The 17,331-nt window shown below is 43.8% G+C and overlaps 1 protein-coding gene across 6 annotated transcripts in view; it reads right to left on the bottom strand.

Annotated features, from left to right (window-relative positions):
* Positions 1-17,331, bottom strand: part of CTNNA2 (catenin alpha 2) — a 459,621-nt gene that overhangs the window by 65,087 nt on the left and 377,203 nt on the right. For all 6 annotated transcript variants that reach the window (XM_032224164.1, XM_032224163.1, XM_032224166.1 and 3 more), the window contains one exon: positions 6,321-6,472. In XM_032224164.1, the coding sequence (XP_032080055.1) occupies positions 6,321-6,472 (152 nt within the window). The remainder of the gene's footprint in view (positions 1-6,320; positions 6,473-17,331) is intronic.

Below are 17,331 nucleotides of genomic sequence, written 5' to 3'. Positions count from 1 at the left end.
AATCACTCTCTCTCTCAGCCCAACCCATCTCCCAGAATTGTTGGAGGAAAAGGTGGAGGAAGGTGTGTTGGATTCATTCACCACCTTGAGTTATTTGTAAATATAATCAAGGTGGGATATAAATGTATAAATGAAAAATAAATTGTAAGAGAACCATTAAACTGAGAAATCTCTCTTCCAGGGGAGAAGGTGAGTGGATGATAGTCAAGACATTTTGCTGGGTGTTTCCAAAGTTCTCTGAATGCCAAACACCTCTTTCCTTTCTGTGAGTCTATGCTTTTTTTAAAAAAAATTCTTCGTGTTCTCCTATTAACACCCATTTGAAATCAACGGGGATTCTGCACAAGTAAGAAAATAGTCAAGATAAGCTTAGCTGCCTTAACAAGGAGAAGGCCGCGTTTTCTTATCTGAAAGGCAGTTAGATAGGTTGAAGGGTTCAGCGGTGGCTTTTGAGGACCAGAGGACCTCAAAGATTCAAAACCACTCCAGATCTCTTCCATTGAGCAATGCATCCCCATCTTCTGGTCCCTTTTTCTTCCTCGTCTGCAGGCAGAAGAAACGATAAATTTCCCTGACAGAATAGCCAAGGGATGTCTGCACTGCACTAGCTGCAACCGAAAAACCATCCGATGCAGTTACAGTAACTGTATTACAAAGGAGACAACTGACATTAAATATCTCCCTTACTGTCAAATGGTCTTCTTCTATCTGACGTCCTCCAGATGTAGGAGAACTACAATTGCTGGAATCCCCAGGCCACAGGATTAATGAATATGAAGAGAATCAGGAGAAGGCTATGGTATGTGCTACTGTGTTTCTCCAAAAATAAGACAGGGTATATATGTGTGTGTGTGTGTTGTATTTGTGCTGATAAATAAATAAAGGGAGACTAGTATAGATCTATTTCAAGCTATTTAGCTCTCATCAGCTAGCCATACCCTTACTGGGATTGGAACCTGTGCTGTATTGCATCTTAGGCAGATGTGTTAACCATTAACACATGGAGAGGAACTCTGTGGCTTAATGGTTAACACATCTGCCTAAGATGCAATACAGCACAAGTTCCAATCCCAGTAAGGGTATGGCTAGCTGATGAGAGCTAAATAGCTTGAAATAGATCTGTACTAGTCTCCCTTTATTTATTTATCAGCACAAATACAACACAAATGTAACAAAAGGCAACGGTAAAAATATTGGGTTTCTGTCTGGATGGTCTCTTATGACGAGCCGATGGACAGAGAATGGAAGCAGTGAACTTCCTCCCATATTTGGGCATATATAGTATTTGTGCTGATAAATAAATAAAGGGAGACTAGTATAGCTATAGCTCTCATCAGCTAGCCATACCCTTACTGGGATTAGAACCTGTGCTGTATTACATCTTAGGCAGATGTGTTAACCACTAAGCCACAAGGTTCTCCTCCTTTATCAGCTGAGCCAGGGAAATAGGTATGTATTTAGTGTCACAACCCTTGGTATGCCCAAATATGGGAGAAGGCCTATTGCTTCCTTTCTCTGTCTATCGGCTCGTCACAAGAGACTATCCAGACAGAAAGCCAATATTTTTACTGTTGCCTTTGTTACATTTGTATTGTATTTGTGCTGATAAATAAATAAAGGGAGACCATTTGACAGTAAGGGAGATATTTAATGTCAGTTGTCATCGTTCAGCTGCTAAGTTGTGTTTGATTCTTCGCGACCAATGGACCAACCACAGCACACAACCATCCTCCATTGCCACCCAGTATTTGCAAAATCCATGTTCATTTTGTCGGTGCTGTCCAACCTCCTCTGCCGTCCGCTTCTCTTTTTGCCTTCTATCTTTCCCAAGGAGTCCTCTCTCCTCCTCTGGTGACAAAAAATATTTGAGCCAAATATTTAAATAATCAGGGTTGACTTCTTTTAAGTGGTGCGGTGGCCTCGAGGAGACTGTGAGTTCGATCCTAGGGGGAGGCAGATATTTCTCTCTCTGGGCACAATGAGAATATATCTGCCAAACAAAACTCCGCATTGGCGACAGGAAGGGCATCCGGCATTAGTAACACGGTTGTTAAGTGAACACAGCTTCCCCTTTGATTTTGCTTGTCAGAAGAGGATCACATGACCCCGGGGACAATGCAACCGTCATAAAGATGAGTCAGTTTTTAAGCGTCTGAATTTTGCTCATGTGACTGCGGGGATGCTGCAATGGTCGTTAAGTGTGAAAAATGGTCATTTTTGTCAGCGCCGCTGTAACTCGGAACAGTCACTAAACCAACCGTTGTAAGTCAAGGACCACCTCTATTCTGACCTTAAAAAATAATCCCACCAATTGAGGCTGATTGGCAAGCTAGTGAGGAAAAAGGCGGAAAGCCTTTCGCAAAATGATTCCTTCTGTGATTGCCCTATTAAGTTTATTAAGGAGGAGAAGAAACCTGATAAAATTAAATCAATTGCTTACTCGGGGTTGAAATGACAGTTCCTTACCTGAATAAATGCCGAAGCTTTTCCCTTTGGAGATTCAGTGAAGCAGTTAGTCAATTTATTTACTCATTTAGATATTAAAAACAGCCATCTTACTCTCTGAGTTCTTATACAAGCACTAAAGGGATACAAGTGGCTTTAATGTGCTCGACACAATTGAAAACCAGACACCCAGACAACTGGGAAAATGTGCTAATTTCTCAACGAAAGGATTCTGGATGAAAAGGAAATGGTTGCCACGTGATTAGCTTTTGAAAACTGATCTGTATTGAACTACTGATTATTAAAGGGCAGCTGATCGACCATCTCCCCGCTGCGCTAATGGGGCGGCTTATATCCAAGAACACAAGCTGGCAATTAGCTTAGCCAATTCGCCTGTTGCTGTAATATCTAAAAGGGGAAAGAAGAGAATTCTCCACCATTAACATTGACAACGGTCCGAGCGAGGGAAATCAAGACATAATTGTGGGTGGGAGGGATGGGGGTTTTTTTTGGGATGGGTGGGTGGGAAGGAAGGAAGGAAGGGCTACTGACAGATATTTCGTAAGATTAGGGGAATTGAGGCTGAAACATACGAAGAACGGTGGCATGAACTGGGTATGTCTAGTTTAATGGAAAGAAAGACGAAAGGTCCTTCCAACTTTGTTTATCCGTTGTTCCACTGATTAATGTTCTCGCTATCAGGAAATTTCTCCTTAGTTCTAGGTTGCTTCTCTCCTTGATTTGTCGTTGTTGTTTGTTGTGAAGTCGTGTCCGACCTATCACAACCCCATGGACAACGTTCCTCCAGACCTTCCTGTCCTCTACCATCCTCTGGAGTACATTTAAGCTCACACCTACTGCTTCAGTGACTCCATCCAGCCACCTCATTCTCTGTCGTCCCCTTCTTCTTTTGCCCTCCGTCGTTCCCAGAATGAGGCTCTTCTCCAGAGAGTCCATCCTTCTCATTAGGTGGCCAAAGTCTTTGAGTTTCCTCTTCAGGATCTGGCCTTCTAAAGAGCAGTCAGGGTTGATATCCTCTAGGACTGACTGGTTGGATGGCCTTGTAGTGCAAGGGACTCACAGGAGTCTTCTCCAGCACCAGAGTTCAAAGGCCTCCATTCTTTGGCGCTCAGCCTTTCTTATGGTCCAACCTTCATAACCATCCATTGCAACTGGGAAATCCATAGCCTTGACTAAACACACTTTTGTTGGCAGGGTGATGTCTCTGCTTTTTAGGATGCTGTCTGGATTTGCCGTAGCTTTCATCCCCAGGAGCAAGCGCCTTTTAATTTCTTGGCTGCAGTCCCCATCTGCGGTGATCTTGGAGCCCAGGAAAATAAAATCTGTCACCACCTCCCTTTCTTCCCCATCTATTTGCCAGGAAATGATTAGTTTCCATCTATTGCTTCTTGTCCTGCCTTCAGGTGGTTTGGAGAATAGGTTGACCCCTTCTTCCTGGTGGCAGCCCCTTAACACATTTGGGATAGGAATAGATAACACTGCTATCAGGTCACCCTAGTCCTCTTTTCATTGAACTAGACCCAATTCCAGTAACTGTTCTGCGTATGTTTTAGCTTCCCGTCCCCTAATCATCTTTGTTGCTTTCTTTGCAGAACCTGGAGGTGGAATTAAATGAGGAATCAGCCCAGAATCTCTACGTAAGGGATTGCCGCAAAGAATAGGGAGTTAAACTATTCTCCAAGGCACCTGAGGGTAGAACAAGAAGCAATCGGTGGAAACTAATCAAGGAGAGAAGCAACTTAGAACTCAGGAGAAATTTCCTGACAGTTAGAACAATTAATCAGTGGAACAGAAATTGCCTCCAGAGGTTGTGAATGCCCCAACACTGGAAAACTTTAAGAGGATGCTGGATAGCCATTTGCCTATGAAGGGGGTTGGACTAGAAGACCTCCAAGGTCCCTTCCAACTCTGCTATTGTATTGTAAACTATTCTCCAAGGCAGGACAAGATGATGGATAGCCATTTGTCTGAAATGGTATAGGGTTTCCTGCCTAGGCAGGGGGTTGGACTAGAAGACCTCCAGGGTACCTTCCAACTCTGCTACTGTATTGTGTTGTATTGTAACCACAAGTGGACTAAGCCCAACCTCTCTTGAATTCTGTTGACCCTAATCTAACTCCAACCATCTAACACAATTAGTTGAGAATATTGCGGTGCACAGGGATGAATTAGCTTAACTGTGTGGAACTGATCTTTCGCTGCCAACAAAAATAACCACAGGAATCAGGCTAGAGCCCTGATGGCAAAACCATGGCACGCATGCCACAGGTGGCACACGGAACCATACTTGCCAGCATGGCAGCCCTCAGCTCCGGTGTCCATGCGTGAGCCGGCCAGCTGGTTTTCGGCCTTCCAGAAGGCCGACGGGCGCCGTTTTCACCCTCTCCAGGTTTCAGGAAAGCCTCAGGAACCTCCCCGGCCCAAGGGATGTGTGCTTGCGTGAGAGGGTCGTGCGCACATGCGCAGGTGGGTGTGCCCGCATGATAGCGTGCATGCGCACAATTTTGGCACACCTTTAGGAAAAGGTTAGCCATCACTGGGCTAGAGTGATTACACATGCAACGCTGGGAAGACTGATTTACCCCAACTTCTGTTACAGTACTTAACTTTTTTTTTAAGTATCTGAGCAAACAAAATGTTTATTCCTTCCTTAAAAAGAAGACAACATCAGGTGTTTACCTATTAGGATGCCAACATTTTAGAAACCGCAGAGGAGATAAAATCTTTTTTTGTAAATTGAACACATTACTTTGCTTGTCTGTTTATTCTGGGAAATGCTTCTGTTTTAGATGAATCTCATCTTGTACGCATCTCATATTTTCCAGTGAAGTATAGAGGAAGTCCCTGACTTTCAAACCATTTGTTAACTGGCTATTCGAAGCTACAACGGCACTGAAAAAAGGGACTTATGACCATTTTTCACACTTACGGCCATGGCAGCATCCCCACGTGACATGAACCGAATTCAGATACTTGGCAACTGGTTCATATTTATGACAATTAAAGAGTCCCGGGGTCACGTGATCATCTTTTGTGATCTTCTGGCAAGCAAAGTCGATGGGGAAGTCAGATTCACTTGATAACCCACTTAATACTTAAGAACTGCAGCGATTCAATACAACACAATACAATAGCAGAGTTGGAAGGGACCTTGGAGGTCTTCTAGTCCAACCCCCTGCCTAGGCAGGAAACCCTACACCACTTCAGACAAATGGTTATCCAACATCTTCTTGAAGACTTCCAGTGTTGGGGCATTCACAACTTCTGGAGGCAAATTCTGTTCCACTGATTAATTGTTCTAACAGTGAGGAAATTTCTCCTCAGTTCTAAGTTGCTTCTCTCCTTGTTTAGTTTCCACCTATTGCTTCTTGTTCTACCTTCAGGTGCCTTGGCGAATAGCTTGACTCCCTCTTCTTTGTGGCAGCCCCTGAGATGTTGGGACACTGCTATCATGTCTCCCCTAGTCCTTCTTTTCATAAGACTAGACATACCTAGTTCCTGCAACCGTTCTTCATATGTTTTAGTCTCCAGTCCCCTAATCCTCTTTGTTGCTCTTCTCTGCACTCTTTCTAGAGTCTCTACATCTTTTCTACATCATGGCGACCAAAACTGAAAGCCGTATTTCAAGTGTGGCCTTACCAAGGCCTTATAAAGTGGTATTAACACTTCAGGTGATCTTGATTCTCTCCCTTATCGGGATAGAATTGATTCACTTAACAACCGTGGCAAGAAAGATCATAGAGCTCACTTAACAATGGAAACTTTGGGCCCAATTGTTGTTGTAAGTCAAGGAACACCTTTACCACTCTCCTTGAGGTGATCCTAATAAAGTGAAAAACAGTTATCTTACATACCCTGATCATCAACACAGCTTTCCTGATGTCCCGAACACCGTCGTAAACCAAGCGGGAGGCATCAATGAACTCGTTCTCTTCAAACGGTTGCGGGATGTTGGCACTCAGGGCCTCAATGGCGACTTCCACTTGTTCCGCGAAACGTGGCATCACTAAATGAAACCAAAGGAAAGGCAGTGAGAATGTAGATTTCCTTGCAGAACGTTAGCTTCCCTGTGTCTGGAAGATGATGGTGTTGCAGTATCAGGGTGTTGGGAATGGGTACCTATCAAGTGATCCAACAAGGAATTGATCCCATCATCTCAAGATTGGGTGGGCAAAGATAAAGATATTTAAGACAAAGGCAAAGATGCTTAACAGATAAAGTGAGTACAGTAAGTTGTGTAAAGTTATGAGGCTTAAGGAACAGTTGCATGGATCCCTTAGAATGCTATTCAGCTACAAAGGTCTGCTCCATCATGGAGATCTCTCCATGAACTGGAGAGGTTTGCAGGATCCAGTGATTTCTAGCAATCCATCAGGGGAGCAGCTTGCTACCAAATCCCTGAGCAATCCACTTAATACCATGGGACCTTGGTGCTCTCTAAGCTTGGTGATTTTCTCATGGACTTTTCATGATCCAACTAGGTAATATCATCAGTCTAGAATGGGGGGGTGGGGGGGTGTCAAACTGGCAGCCCACGGCCTGGTCGCATCACGCATAGCCCACGCCTACCCCAGCTCCTTAAATGGAAAAAGAATTGTGAAACATCACACGATGGCAATGGGACACCGAGAGTTTGACACCCACGGGCTAGAAGGCAGTGGGGTTTACTCTCTGAAGCCCGCTCCTTTCTAGCACCAATGATGTTACCTAGTTGAGTAATGTAATGTCTGCAAGAAAATCACAGGCTCAGAAAGCATCAATGATTCTGCCCTGAGCTACAAATATTCTCTTCTATCCATTCAATACTGTATGTTTCTTTCAGGATGGGGACTATCATTTGTATGGATAGTAGTTGTTTGGAGATCTTGAAATGCAGAAGATTGGCTTCTGAAATATTTCATCTGAGGGGTCGTTGATGCTCTCTGAGCTTGCTTGTTTTCTTGCAGTTGTTTCACTACCCTAACTAAATAGGTAACATCCTCATGTTACTTAGTTAGGGTAATGAAACATCTGCAAGAAAACAAGTAAGCTCAGAGAGCACCAACGGCCTCTCATTTCCACCCTGAGCTACAGATATTCCCCTTTATTGGTAGTGTACATTTAACTTGGCATGAGTTGAACAAGTCAAAAGGGTGTTGAGGACTGTATTACTGTCCTGAGTTGAACAAGCTCAAAAGGGTGTTGAGGACTGTATTACTGTCCTGAGTTGGACAAGCTCAAAAGATTGTTGAGGACTGTATTACTGTCCTGAGTTACTGTATCCTGAATGGATCGTGATGTTTTAATTTCAAGATTTCCCCACCTATTCCTAAAATCTTGCCTTAACGCCGATATGGGCAAATATGACATATGTACTCTGAAACCTTATAGATATTCTGCAAGGGGATATCAACCTAAATTCAGTTCTCTCATAAGATTGATGGAAGAAAGAATTTTGGTCTCTGAAAAATTGTAAGAGAAACCAATTTGAGCGTGCACTGGTGTTTAAATAATCGACTTGCTTTCATATTTTAAGATATTCTGAGTCAGTTCTTGACTCACTAAAGTTATCATGATTTTTTTTTAAAAAAAGCATGTGCTTCTGGAGGGAAAAAAAAGCACATACACACACATGCAGTTAAAATATACTGATGCAAAATTTCCTACTGAGGTTTTCTTTAATCTGAGGATCAGGAAGAAATGGGAATAGAGAAGGTCAAGGTCAAATAGAAGCAATAACATCACAAACCACACAAAATCATCCATGCACTCATCCTTACATTATAGGATATCTGCTAAATCATAGTTATTCATGGCTAGAGTCAGGTGCAAGGCAAGGATTTTTAAGCTCTTTTGGAAAAAAAAATTCAACACACCACCTAAATTAGATTTCATCAACCGCTTCTAATCTAATGGAACTGAAATAAAGATGATCGGGAATGGCCTGTGAAGATGATGGAATTTGCAGAAATGGCTAAATTAACTTCTATAATTAAAGAGAGAGAAAAAACACAGTATATTTAGGGCTGATTGGGAACTCCTGGTAGTCATTTTTTCTCATGAAGCAGGAAAAAATGCAGTCACGATTTGTGGTTTTGATGATTTAAAAAAGTGGATAATAGGAAAAAGTGAGCTCTTTTGTTATCAAAGAGTGAGAGTAATTGTTAAAAGTACAATTAGCACAATTATTTACTGGAGAAAAAAAATCAGAAGCTGCTTTTTTCTACTTTTTGTAAAAAAATTTGCAAATATTTCTAACACTGCATTTTTTTATTTTCTCTTTCTTCCTTCGCTTCTTTTATTCTTTATTAGTTTGTGTTTGCTTTTACTTTCTTGATAAAGATTTTTAATAATGCAAACTCAGAGACACATAAAGAACTGAAAATTATCTTGGGCAAGGTTTGAGAAGAAGTAGATTTCAGTTCCCAGAATCCCCCAGCCAGCGTGATACATTTATATGTTCCCCTGCCTCGATTTTTGTTAAGACATTTAAATTTAGTAGCTGGAAAAGTAGGGTTGTATGATGAGCCAGAGCACACGGGTTACAGTTGATTGATTGGAGAGGGCTGGCTCCTGCATGAGGCAATTTGCCCTGTGATTGGTTACTGTGGGTGTGGAGGGGGAGGATCCCTTTTTCCCCGCCTTTTTCTTCTGTAGTCTCTGTATGTTGTTTGATTTACCTCATGATTTACCTCATGATGTTACTATGTACACGCGCACGCGCGCGCACATGTGCACGCACACACATTGCTCCAGCTACGATAGATAGATAGATAGATAGATAGATAGATAGATAGATAGATAGATAGATAGACAGACAGACAGACAGACAGACAGACAGATGGATAGATAATGGATGGACAGACAGATAGTAAGTAGCTGGAGCAGTGGGGTTGTACAATGAGCTAGAACACAGTTATAGTTCATTGATTGGAGAGAGCTGCCTTCCGTGTGATGCAATCTGCACTGCGATTGGTTCCTGTGAGTGTGGAGGGAAAATATCCCGTATTCCCTCCTTTTTCTTCTGTGTGCTCTGCATGCTGTTTGATTCACCTCATGATGTTACTGTTTTCTGCCTCAATATTTTATTAAGATATTTAAATTTAGGAGCTGGAGCAGTGGGGTTGTACAATGAGCCAGAACACATAGTTATAATTGGCTTCTGCGTGAGGGAATCTGCGCTGTGATTGGTTGGTGTGGGTGCAGAGTATCCCCTTTTCCCGCCGTTTCCTTCTGTGGGCTCTGTATGCTGTTTGATTTACCTCATGATTTACCTCATGCTTGACTATCTTGCCTGCTGCAAATATAGACGTAAAATATATATATTTATATAAAATGACAAGTTAATGTCAACGTCTCTCACTTCATGTACACATCTGCTGTGCAATTCCCTGACAATTTTTCTTTGCAGTAACTGCGTAATGTAGGCCAAAATGAGAGACAGGGAGAATTGTCCTATAGTCATTTTGGAAGCTTCTGTGGAGCAGGACTCCTCTCTGCTCCTAATTCAGCGTCTTCAATAGTACAAAATGTGTTTTTTCTCCCAATACACAAGCCATGATATCACTGGCTATAACTGCCCCCCTTCAGTGCTAAAATCTGACATCCTAGTTGCCTTCAGGGTTCACCGAAAAGCTACCGGTCCCTCAATCCCAGCTGAATGTAGAATATGAAAGATGCTAATGGCTTTATGTGAGCAATTTGCAGTATTAATGGCTGAGCTATATATTCATATTTTATGAATCCATGCATAACTGGCACATTCAATATTTATTTCTGCAATACATATGTGTGTGTGTGTGTGTGTTTATTGGAAATTGGCTACACAACTGGGTTAGAACACCATGAATTCCAAGTCTTTGCTTGCCTGTGTGTGTCTTATCTTGCAATGTCAGTATTGCTGGGCTCCTGACATGCATTATTTTTTCCTTTAAATTGTAGCACAGGAGGTACAAAATTGAATGGCATTTCCTCTGAGCAAACCTTACTTATCTGGTGATCCTCTATATGCAATTATAGGGCTTGGAAACATGGCCTTAATAATTGCCTTAGTCTAAATCCAAATTATTTAAGAAATGACACAGGATGGATGGAGAGTCGGTCCCGGAACCCTCCCTGGGGCTGCCAATTGGAAGGGACTTTGGAGGTCTTCTAGTTCAACCCCTTACTCAAGCAGGAGACCCTATACCAGTGATGGTGAAACTTTTCGGCACTGAGTGCCGAAAAGGAAGAGCACGCGTATACGGCCTCGTCTGGGACACAACCCGGAAGAGAAGCTGCCCGGGGGGTTTGCTCATGCCAGAAAATGAACTTCTGGCCAGCAAGTCTTCCGGTTACTGTTGTGCGTGCTGAGTAGCTGGCCGGAGTACATGCTCATGCCGGAAAATGGAAGACCGGATCTTTCTGTTTCTGGCACTGCCGCATGCACAAAGGCCAGCTGATCATCGCATGCGCATGCACACCAGAAACCCAGAAGAGGAATGGGCAACACCTCGCGTGCCAAGCGACATGGCTCCATGTGCCACTTCAGGCATGTGTGGCATAGGTTCACCATCACAGCCCTATACCATTCCAGACCAATGGCGGTCCAGTCTCTTCTTAAAAACCTCCAGTGTTGCCTAGACAATGAGCTGCTTTCCATGTTGGTAAACACCAGACCAGACCACAACGAAAAACAACAGAATAGAACAGAATGGCAGGGTTGGAAGCAGTGGTGGGATTCAAATAATTTAACAACCGGTTCTCTGCCCCAATGACCATCTGGGTAGGTGGGGCTCGGTGGTCATGTGACTGGGTGGGCGTGGCCAACTCAAGGTCACTCAGGTCGATGGGCGCTTCGCCTTAGCTATTACAATGTCATAAGGGTTAACCGGAGAGGCAGTTTCTGTAAGCAGGGCAATAAAGATTAGGCTAGAAAGAACACCGGAATGTTTCCTTCCTGCCTTCCTTACAGGATTAGCCCTGTAAAGTGGGGAAAAACAAAAGGAGATTTCTTCCAACAACCGGTTCTCTGAACTGCTTAGAAAGTTACCAACCGGTTCTCCCGGATAGGTGCGAACTGGCTGAATCCCACCACTGGTTGGAAGGGACCTTGGAGATCTTCTAGTCGAACTCCCTGCTCAAGAAGGAGACCCTATACCATTCTGGACAAAGGACAGTCCAGACTCTTCTTAAAAACCTCCACTTTTGCCTAGATCAGGGGTAGTCAACCTTTTTATACCTACCGCCCACTTTTGTATCTCTGTTAGTAGTAAAATTTTCTAACCGCCCACCTGTTCCACAGTAATTATGATTTATAAAGTAGGGAAGTAACTTTAAGTTATAAAGTTATAAAGCAGAGTTACAGCAAACCCCTACCACCCACCATGAAAGCTGGAACGCCCACTAGTGGGCGGTAGGGACCAGGCTGACTACCACTGGCCTAGATTATGAGTTGCTTTCCACGTTGGAAAACACCAGAATTGACCAGACCAATTCACAATAGAAAAGACCAGACCAGACCAGGATGACAGAGTTAGGAGGGGATTTGGAGATGTTCTAGTCCAATTCCCCTGCTCAAGGAATAACCCTGTATCATTTCAGGCAAATGGTTGTTCAGTAACTTCTTATTGAATCTTATTGAGCACCTGCAAATCTTTCCACTGATTAATTGTTTCCACTTTCAGGAAATTTCTCCTTAGTTGGTTTTCTCCTTGATTAACTTCCATCCATCGCTTCTTGTCCTTTTGCTGTGAAGAATAGCTCGACTCCCTCTTCTTTGTGGCAACCCCTGAGATATTGGAAGGCTGCTATCATGTCACCCCTAGTCCTTCTTTTCATTAAACTAGACCAGTGGTGGGTTTCAAAAATTGTTCGAACCTACTCTGTGGGTGTGGCCTCCTTTGTGGGAGTGGCTTGCCGCCCATGTGACCGGATAGGAGTGGCTTGCCGCCCATGTGACCAGATATGAAGATGCCGACGACACTTGTCAGAACCACCTTAAATTACCTCTCACACAGCACTGGCATGCATAAGAATAGGATGTAAACTTGTTTTTTAAAAGGCATCTTTGGTTCGCGTTAAAACAATTTCAACACACGCAATGTTCCGATTGTACCACAAACGCAGTAGTCATCCTTACCTTTCACAGAGGCACTTATGAGTTTTATAAATAGGAGCATGATAGTGTAGAATAATCATATCCAAGGACCAGTGGTGGGTTTCAAAATATTTTGGAGCCTCTTCTGTAGGTGTGGCCTGCTTTCCGGGTCCACTGGTGGAACCTCTTCTAGCCGGTTCGGTAGATTTGACGAACCGGTTCTACCGAGTAGGTGCGAACTGGTAGGAACCCACCTCTGAACTAGACGTACCCAATTCCTGTAACCGTTATTCGTTATATGTCCAATTCCCTAATCATCCTCTTTGCTCTTCTCTGCGCTCTTTTTGTAGACTCTCAACATGATTTTTTTATACGGTGGCAACCAAAGCTGGAATGCAATATTCCAAGTGTGGCCTTACTAAGGCATTAAAAAGTGATAGTAACACTTCAGGTAATGTTGATTTGAAAGGAGGTGAAACGTTTGTGTTCATAGTAACGTCAAGTCTTCTTGGTGTTAATTCTTGGTGATTTCTGGAGCACCCTTGTGTGGTTTTCTTGGCCGTAAGAAATTGTTGAAGGGGGAGATAGACAATTGTGGAAATATGCCACTTGGCTTAAAAGCCATCCTATGCTTTGCCAAGAATCAATTAAGTTCACCGGAAGGATGGGAGGGGGGAAAAACGACTTTCAACTATTAGTAAAGGTTTCATTTCTGTACTATTACTAGCAGGGGATAATCATCTGATTGATGTGGCTATATTCTTGTCTGCAATAAAGATTCTTATCTAGCTGAGCTATGGTGATGACTCTACCGCAAAATCAAAATCAAACGAAACAGCAGTTGTTGTTTTAGTGCTGAAAGATTTGTGATTCCCAGGGAAGCTTGGTTAAAAATAAAAGGTGGCTTGCTATGGCCCTCTAATACTAATTCCCAGTATAGCCTTCAGCTTCAGAATCTGGAACCAGGAAATACAAGTAGTCTTCAACTTATGACCACAATTGAGCCCAAAGTGAGACATTTGCTAAGTGAATTCAGCCCCTGTGGATCACTTCAGTTCTTAAGTTAGGAACACAGTTGTTAATCAAATCTGGCTTCCCCACTGACTTTGCTCCTGTGATGTGTTACGACCGGTACGCCCCAGTACGGGCGTACCGGTGCCTGCCGGGAGCACCGGTACCGTTCCAGTACGATGCTCCGGAGGGTCCACCCGCCGTCCTTACTTGTATTTGAACTCTTCGGGGCTTCCACACACGCACAGAGCATACGGTGACTGCGCGATGCTCCACCAAGCAGCTGGAGCGTCGTGGGGGCATCGCGGAGCATCTCAGACCGTAAGTACGCATGCGCGTGCTGTGTGCGTTCATGTGGTGGACACTGGGCCTCGTTGCAGCGTACCGGTTGCAACGGGATCCGGAACCCACCACTGCTTTGCTTATTAGAAAGATGCAAAAGGGGATCGCATGACCCCGGGACACTGCAAGCGTCATAAATATGAGTTGGTTGGCAGGCATCTGAATTTTCATCACATGACCATGGGGATGCTGCAATGGTTGTTAAGTGTGAAAAATGGTCATAAGTGACTTTTTTTCAATGCCATTGTAACTCTGAACAATCACTAAACAAACTGTTCTAAATTGAGGACCCCCTGTAGTCTGGAGGTCATTTATCCAAGTTTTATTGGGGGCTTATCCTGCTTAGTGTTCCAAGGTTAGTTAGGTTTGGCTAAACACCGATGTTATTGAAGGCTAAAGTGAGTAACTAGTGAAGGTCACTAGTGAAGGTCAATTTGCTTGGTTTTTATTTTTATTTTTACTATTATTCCAAAACAAAGAAGAAATAAGTAGAAGAGACTATTTGTAGCTCAGGACTGAACAGAATAACAGAATTGGGAGGGACCTTGAAGATCTTCTAGTCCAGCCCCCCTGCTCAAGCAGGAAACTCTATACCGTTTTATACAAATGGTTGATTGATTGATTGATTGATTTATTACATTTATATGCTGCCCTTTTCCCCGAAGGGGACTCAGGGCGGCTCACAATTCAAATCAGGGAAGGGGGTACAGACAGGGAATAAAAAAGACGAACATAACAATACACAATTTAAAAGCACACAGCAGTCATACCATTCGAGGAGGGGGGCAAAAGCTCTTTAGCCCCAGGCCTGTCGGAACAGCCAGGTTTTAAAGGCTTTGTGGAAGGCCTGGAGGGTGGTGAGGGTTCGAATCTCCACGGGGAGCTCGTTCCAGAGGGTCGGAGCAGCCACAGAGAAGGCTCTCCTCCGGGTAGTCGCCAGTCGGCATTGGCCGGCGGATGGAATTCGGAGGAGGCCTAGTCTGTGGGATCTAATCGGTCTATTGGAGGTAATTGGCAGCAGGCGGTCTCTCAAGTACCCAGATCCAATACCATGAAGGGCTTTATAAGTGACGACTAGCGCCTTGAAGCGTATCCGAAGACCAATAGGCAGCCAGTGCAGCTCGCGGAGGATAGGTGTTACGTGGGTGAACCGAGGTGCACCCACGATCGCTCGCGCGGCTGCATTCGGGACAAGCTGAAGTCTCCGAATGCTCTTCAAGGGCTGCCCCATGTAGAGCACGTTGCAGTAGTCCAGTCTAGAGGTCACAAGGGCACGAGTGACTGTTGTCCAATCTTTTCTTTAAAAACTTCCAGTGTTGGGAGTATCCACAATTTCTGAACTGTGGGATCCTTAGCGCTCTCTGAACATGGTTGATTTTTTTTTTTTTGCAGGCGTTTGATCAACCCGAATAGGAAACAATGTTAGTGCCAGAAGGGAGTGCGGTTGACTCACTATTTATATACAATAGATTTGCCCTCTAGGTGTTGGTAGGTGTGTGCTTCATGGTTCTTTGATTAGCCTGTTTACTGTTTGGTTGTCCAGTATGGGTAATCTTGGTGTTACTCTCTGCTTAACAGGTGTTGATTGCTGGCCAGGAGGTGTTTTAGCTTTTTGACTGTCTCTTTTGTATGGTTTGTGTTGTGGCCCGGCAGTAGCCGTTGGAGCTGCCGCCAGCCTCCGACAGCGAGAGGTCTTATGAGTCGGCCCTGGAGGAGATGGAGGACCCTGGACAGGGTTCCGACTCCGAGCAGGGCGAGGAGAGATTAGTTGGTCACCAGGTGACGCCTGAGCTTTGATCAGTGGGGAGGAGACAAGAATGAGTGATCCAGAACACACCTGTAAGTTGTTCCGGGATGCACGCCGTCGAAGGGCTACTCGGCGTCAAGAACAATGGCGTAATTACAAGAGGTGATTACGCTCAGCTGATGCTCATTAAGATCCTCTCCTGGTTATAAAAAAGACTGCTTGTGCCACGCCCTTTTGCAGAAGTCAACGTTCACGTTAAGGATTAACAAGAAACAAACTTGGCAGGCTGGATTGCTGCCAGAGTTCGTTTGCATTGCTGCCAAGTTTTCTGGGCCTTGCTGCCAGAGTGCTTATCTCTTTGCTTATGTGGCTTGCAGCCAACAAGAGTCTGGACTGATTAAAAGAAACATTCTCCTTTAAGTTGGTTTCGGCTTTCGTTCCTGGACAGAGAAGGGGGGTCAGAACAGGTTTGTAAATGTTGTTTATCTCTATGTGCCTACTGATGGCTGATTTGCTGACTACCAGGCTTCCAACAATTTTTGACTTGATTTGGTCTACGATGCTCATAGTTTCTCAGTTGAAGGAACCACCATTCCCTTCTAACAATGATGATATTACGTAGTTGGGTAATGAAATGACTGCAAGAAAACCATGAAGCTCAGAGAGCACCAAGGACCCTACCTCCTCCACCTCCCCCAATCTACAACCCCCCTCTCTTCTAGCACTGATGCTATTACCTAGTTCAATAATGAAACATTTGTAGGAAAACCATGAAGCTCAGAGAGCACTAATGACCCCACAAGGAGGAAGAGAATCCAATCACAGGAACCATCTAAAGCAGTGGTTTCCAAACGTTTTCAGTCCACCACCATCTTGGTGCTACAAACTGATCCTCAGTGCCCCCCTCCCAGTGGTGGAATTCAATTTTTTTTTACTACCGGTTCTGTGGGCGTGGCTTGGTGGGCGCGGCTGGGGGGGTCATGTGACTCGGCGGTTTGCATGACGGAAGGAAGATAGTAACAGTAAAATTCAAAACTGCAACAATTAATTGGACATTTATACAAAATCCAATTTAAAAACCTTTTTAGTTGATGTTAATTCAACAAAACTGTTGAACTTGATCCAGTGATACCAGATTTTCAAAGTCTGATAGTCATTTATCAAGAACCTTAGTAACTAGTAACTTAGTAAACTCAGTAAAATTTAGTAACCACTGTTCTTAGTAGATGATGCCCTTAGCACCCCCCTGCCTCTTAGAGCCCCCTGCTGCCCCCCTTGCCTCTTAGCGCCCCCCTAAGTCATCCCACTGCCCCCCAAGAGCCGGTACCACCCACATTGGGAACCACTGATTTAAAGTGTTATACAAAAGATGGCATTCAGGCCAAATAAAATTTCATTTGCAAAATATTTGGGTGGCCACAAGTAGATCATTTCCAGCATTTCATGTATTTTCCCCCAGTTTCTTTTTTTCTTTTTTGTTCAAGTTCATTGTTTTGGGTTTTCTCACTTCCCTCTGCAGCATAAATCACACAGGATACATTAACAGCAAAACTCCCTGCACCACTTTTGAGAGTCGTGTTGTCAGAAAGACTTATAGATCTCTGGTTGGTGGTTAAGCAATCTGAATGGGTAACTTTTTCTACCCTGCTTTATTTTATTTTATTTTTAAATAATATTTATTATCAAACTTCTATGTCACCCATCTTGA

Source organism: Thamnophis elegans, chromosome 9 (assembly GCF_009769535.1).
Source record: "Thamnophis elegans isolate rThaEle1 chromosome 9, rThaEle1.pri, whole genome shotgun sequence".
In the NCBI taxonomy this organism is placed as follows: domain Eukaryota; kingdom Metazoa; phylum Chordata; class Lepidosauria; order Squamata; family Colubridae; genus Thamnophis; species Thamnophis elegans.
Note: the sequence above shows the minus strand (reverse complement) of the source record. Positions and strands in the feature narration are given on the sequence as shown.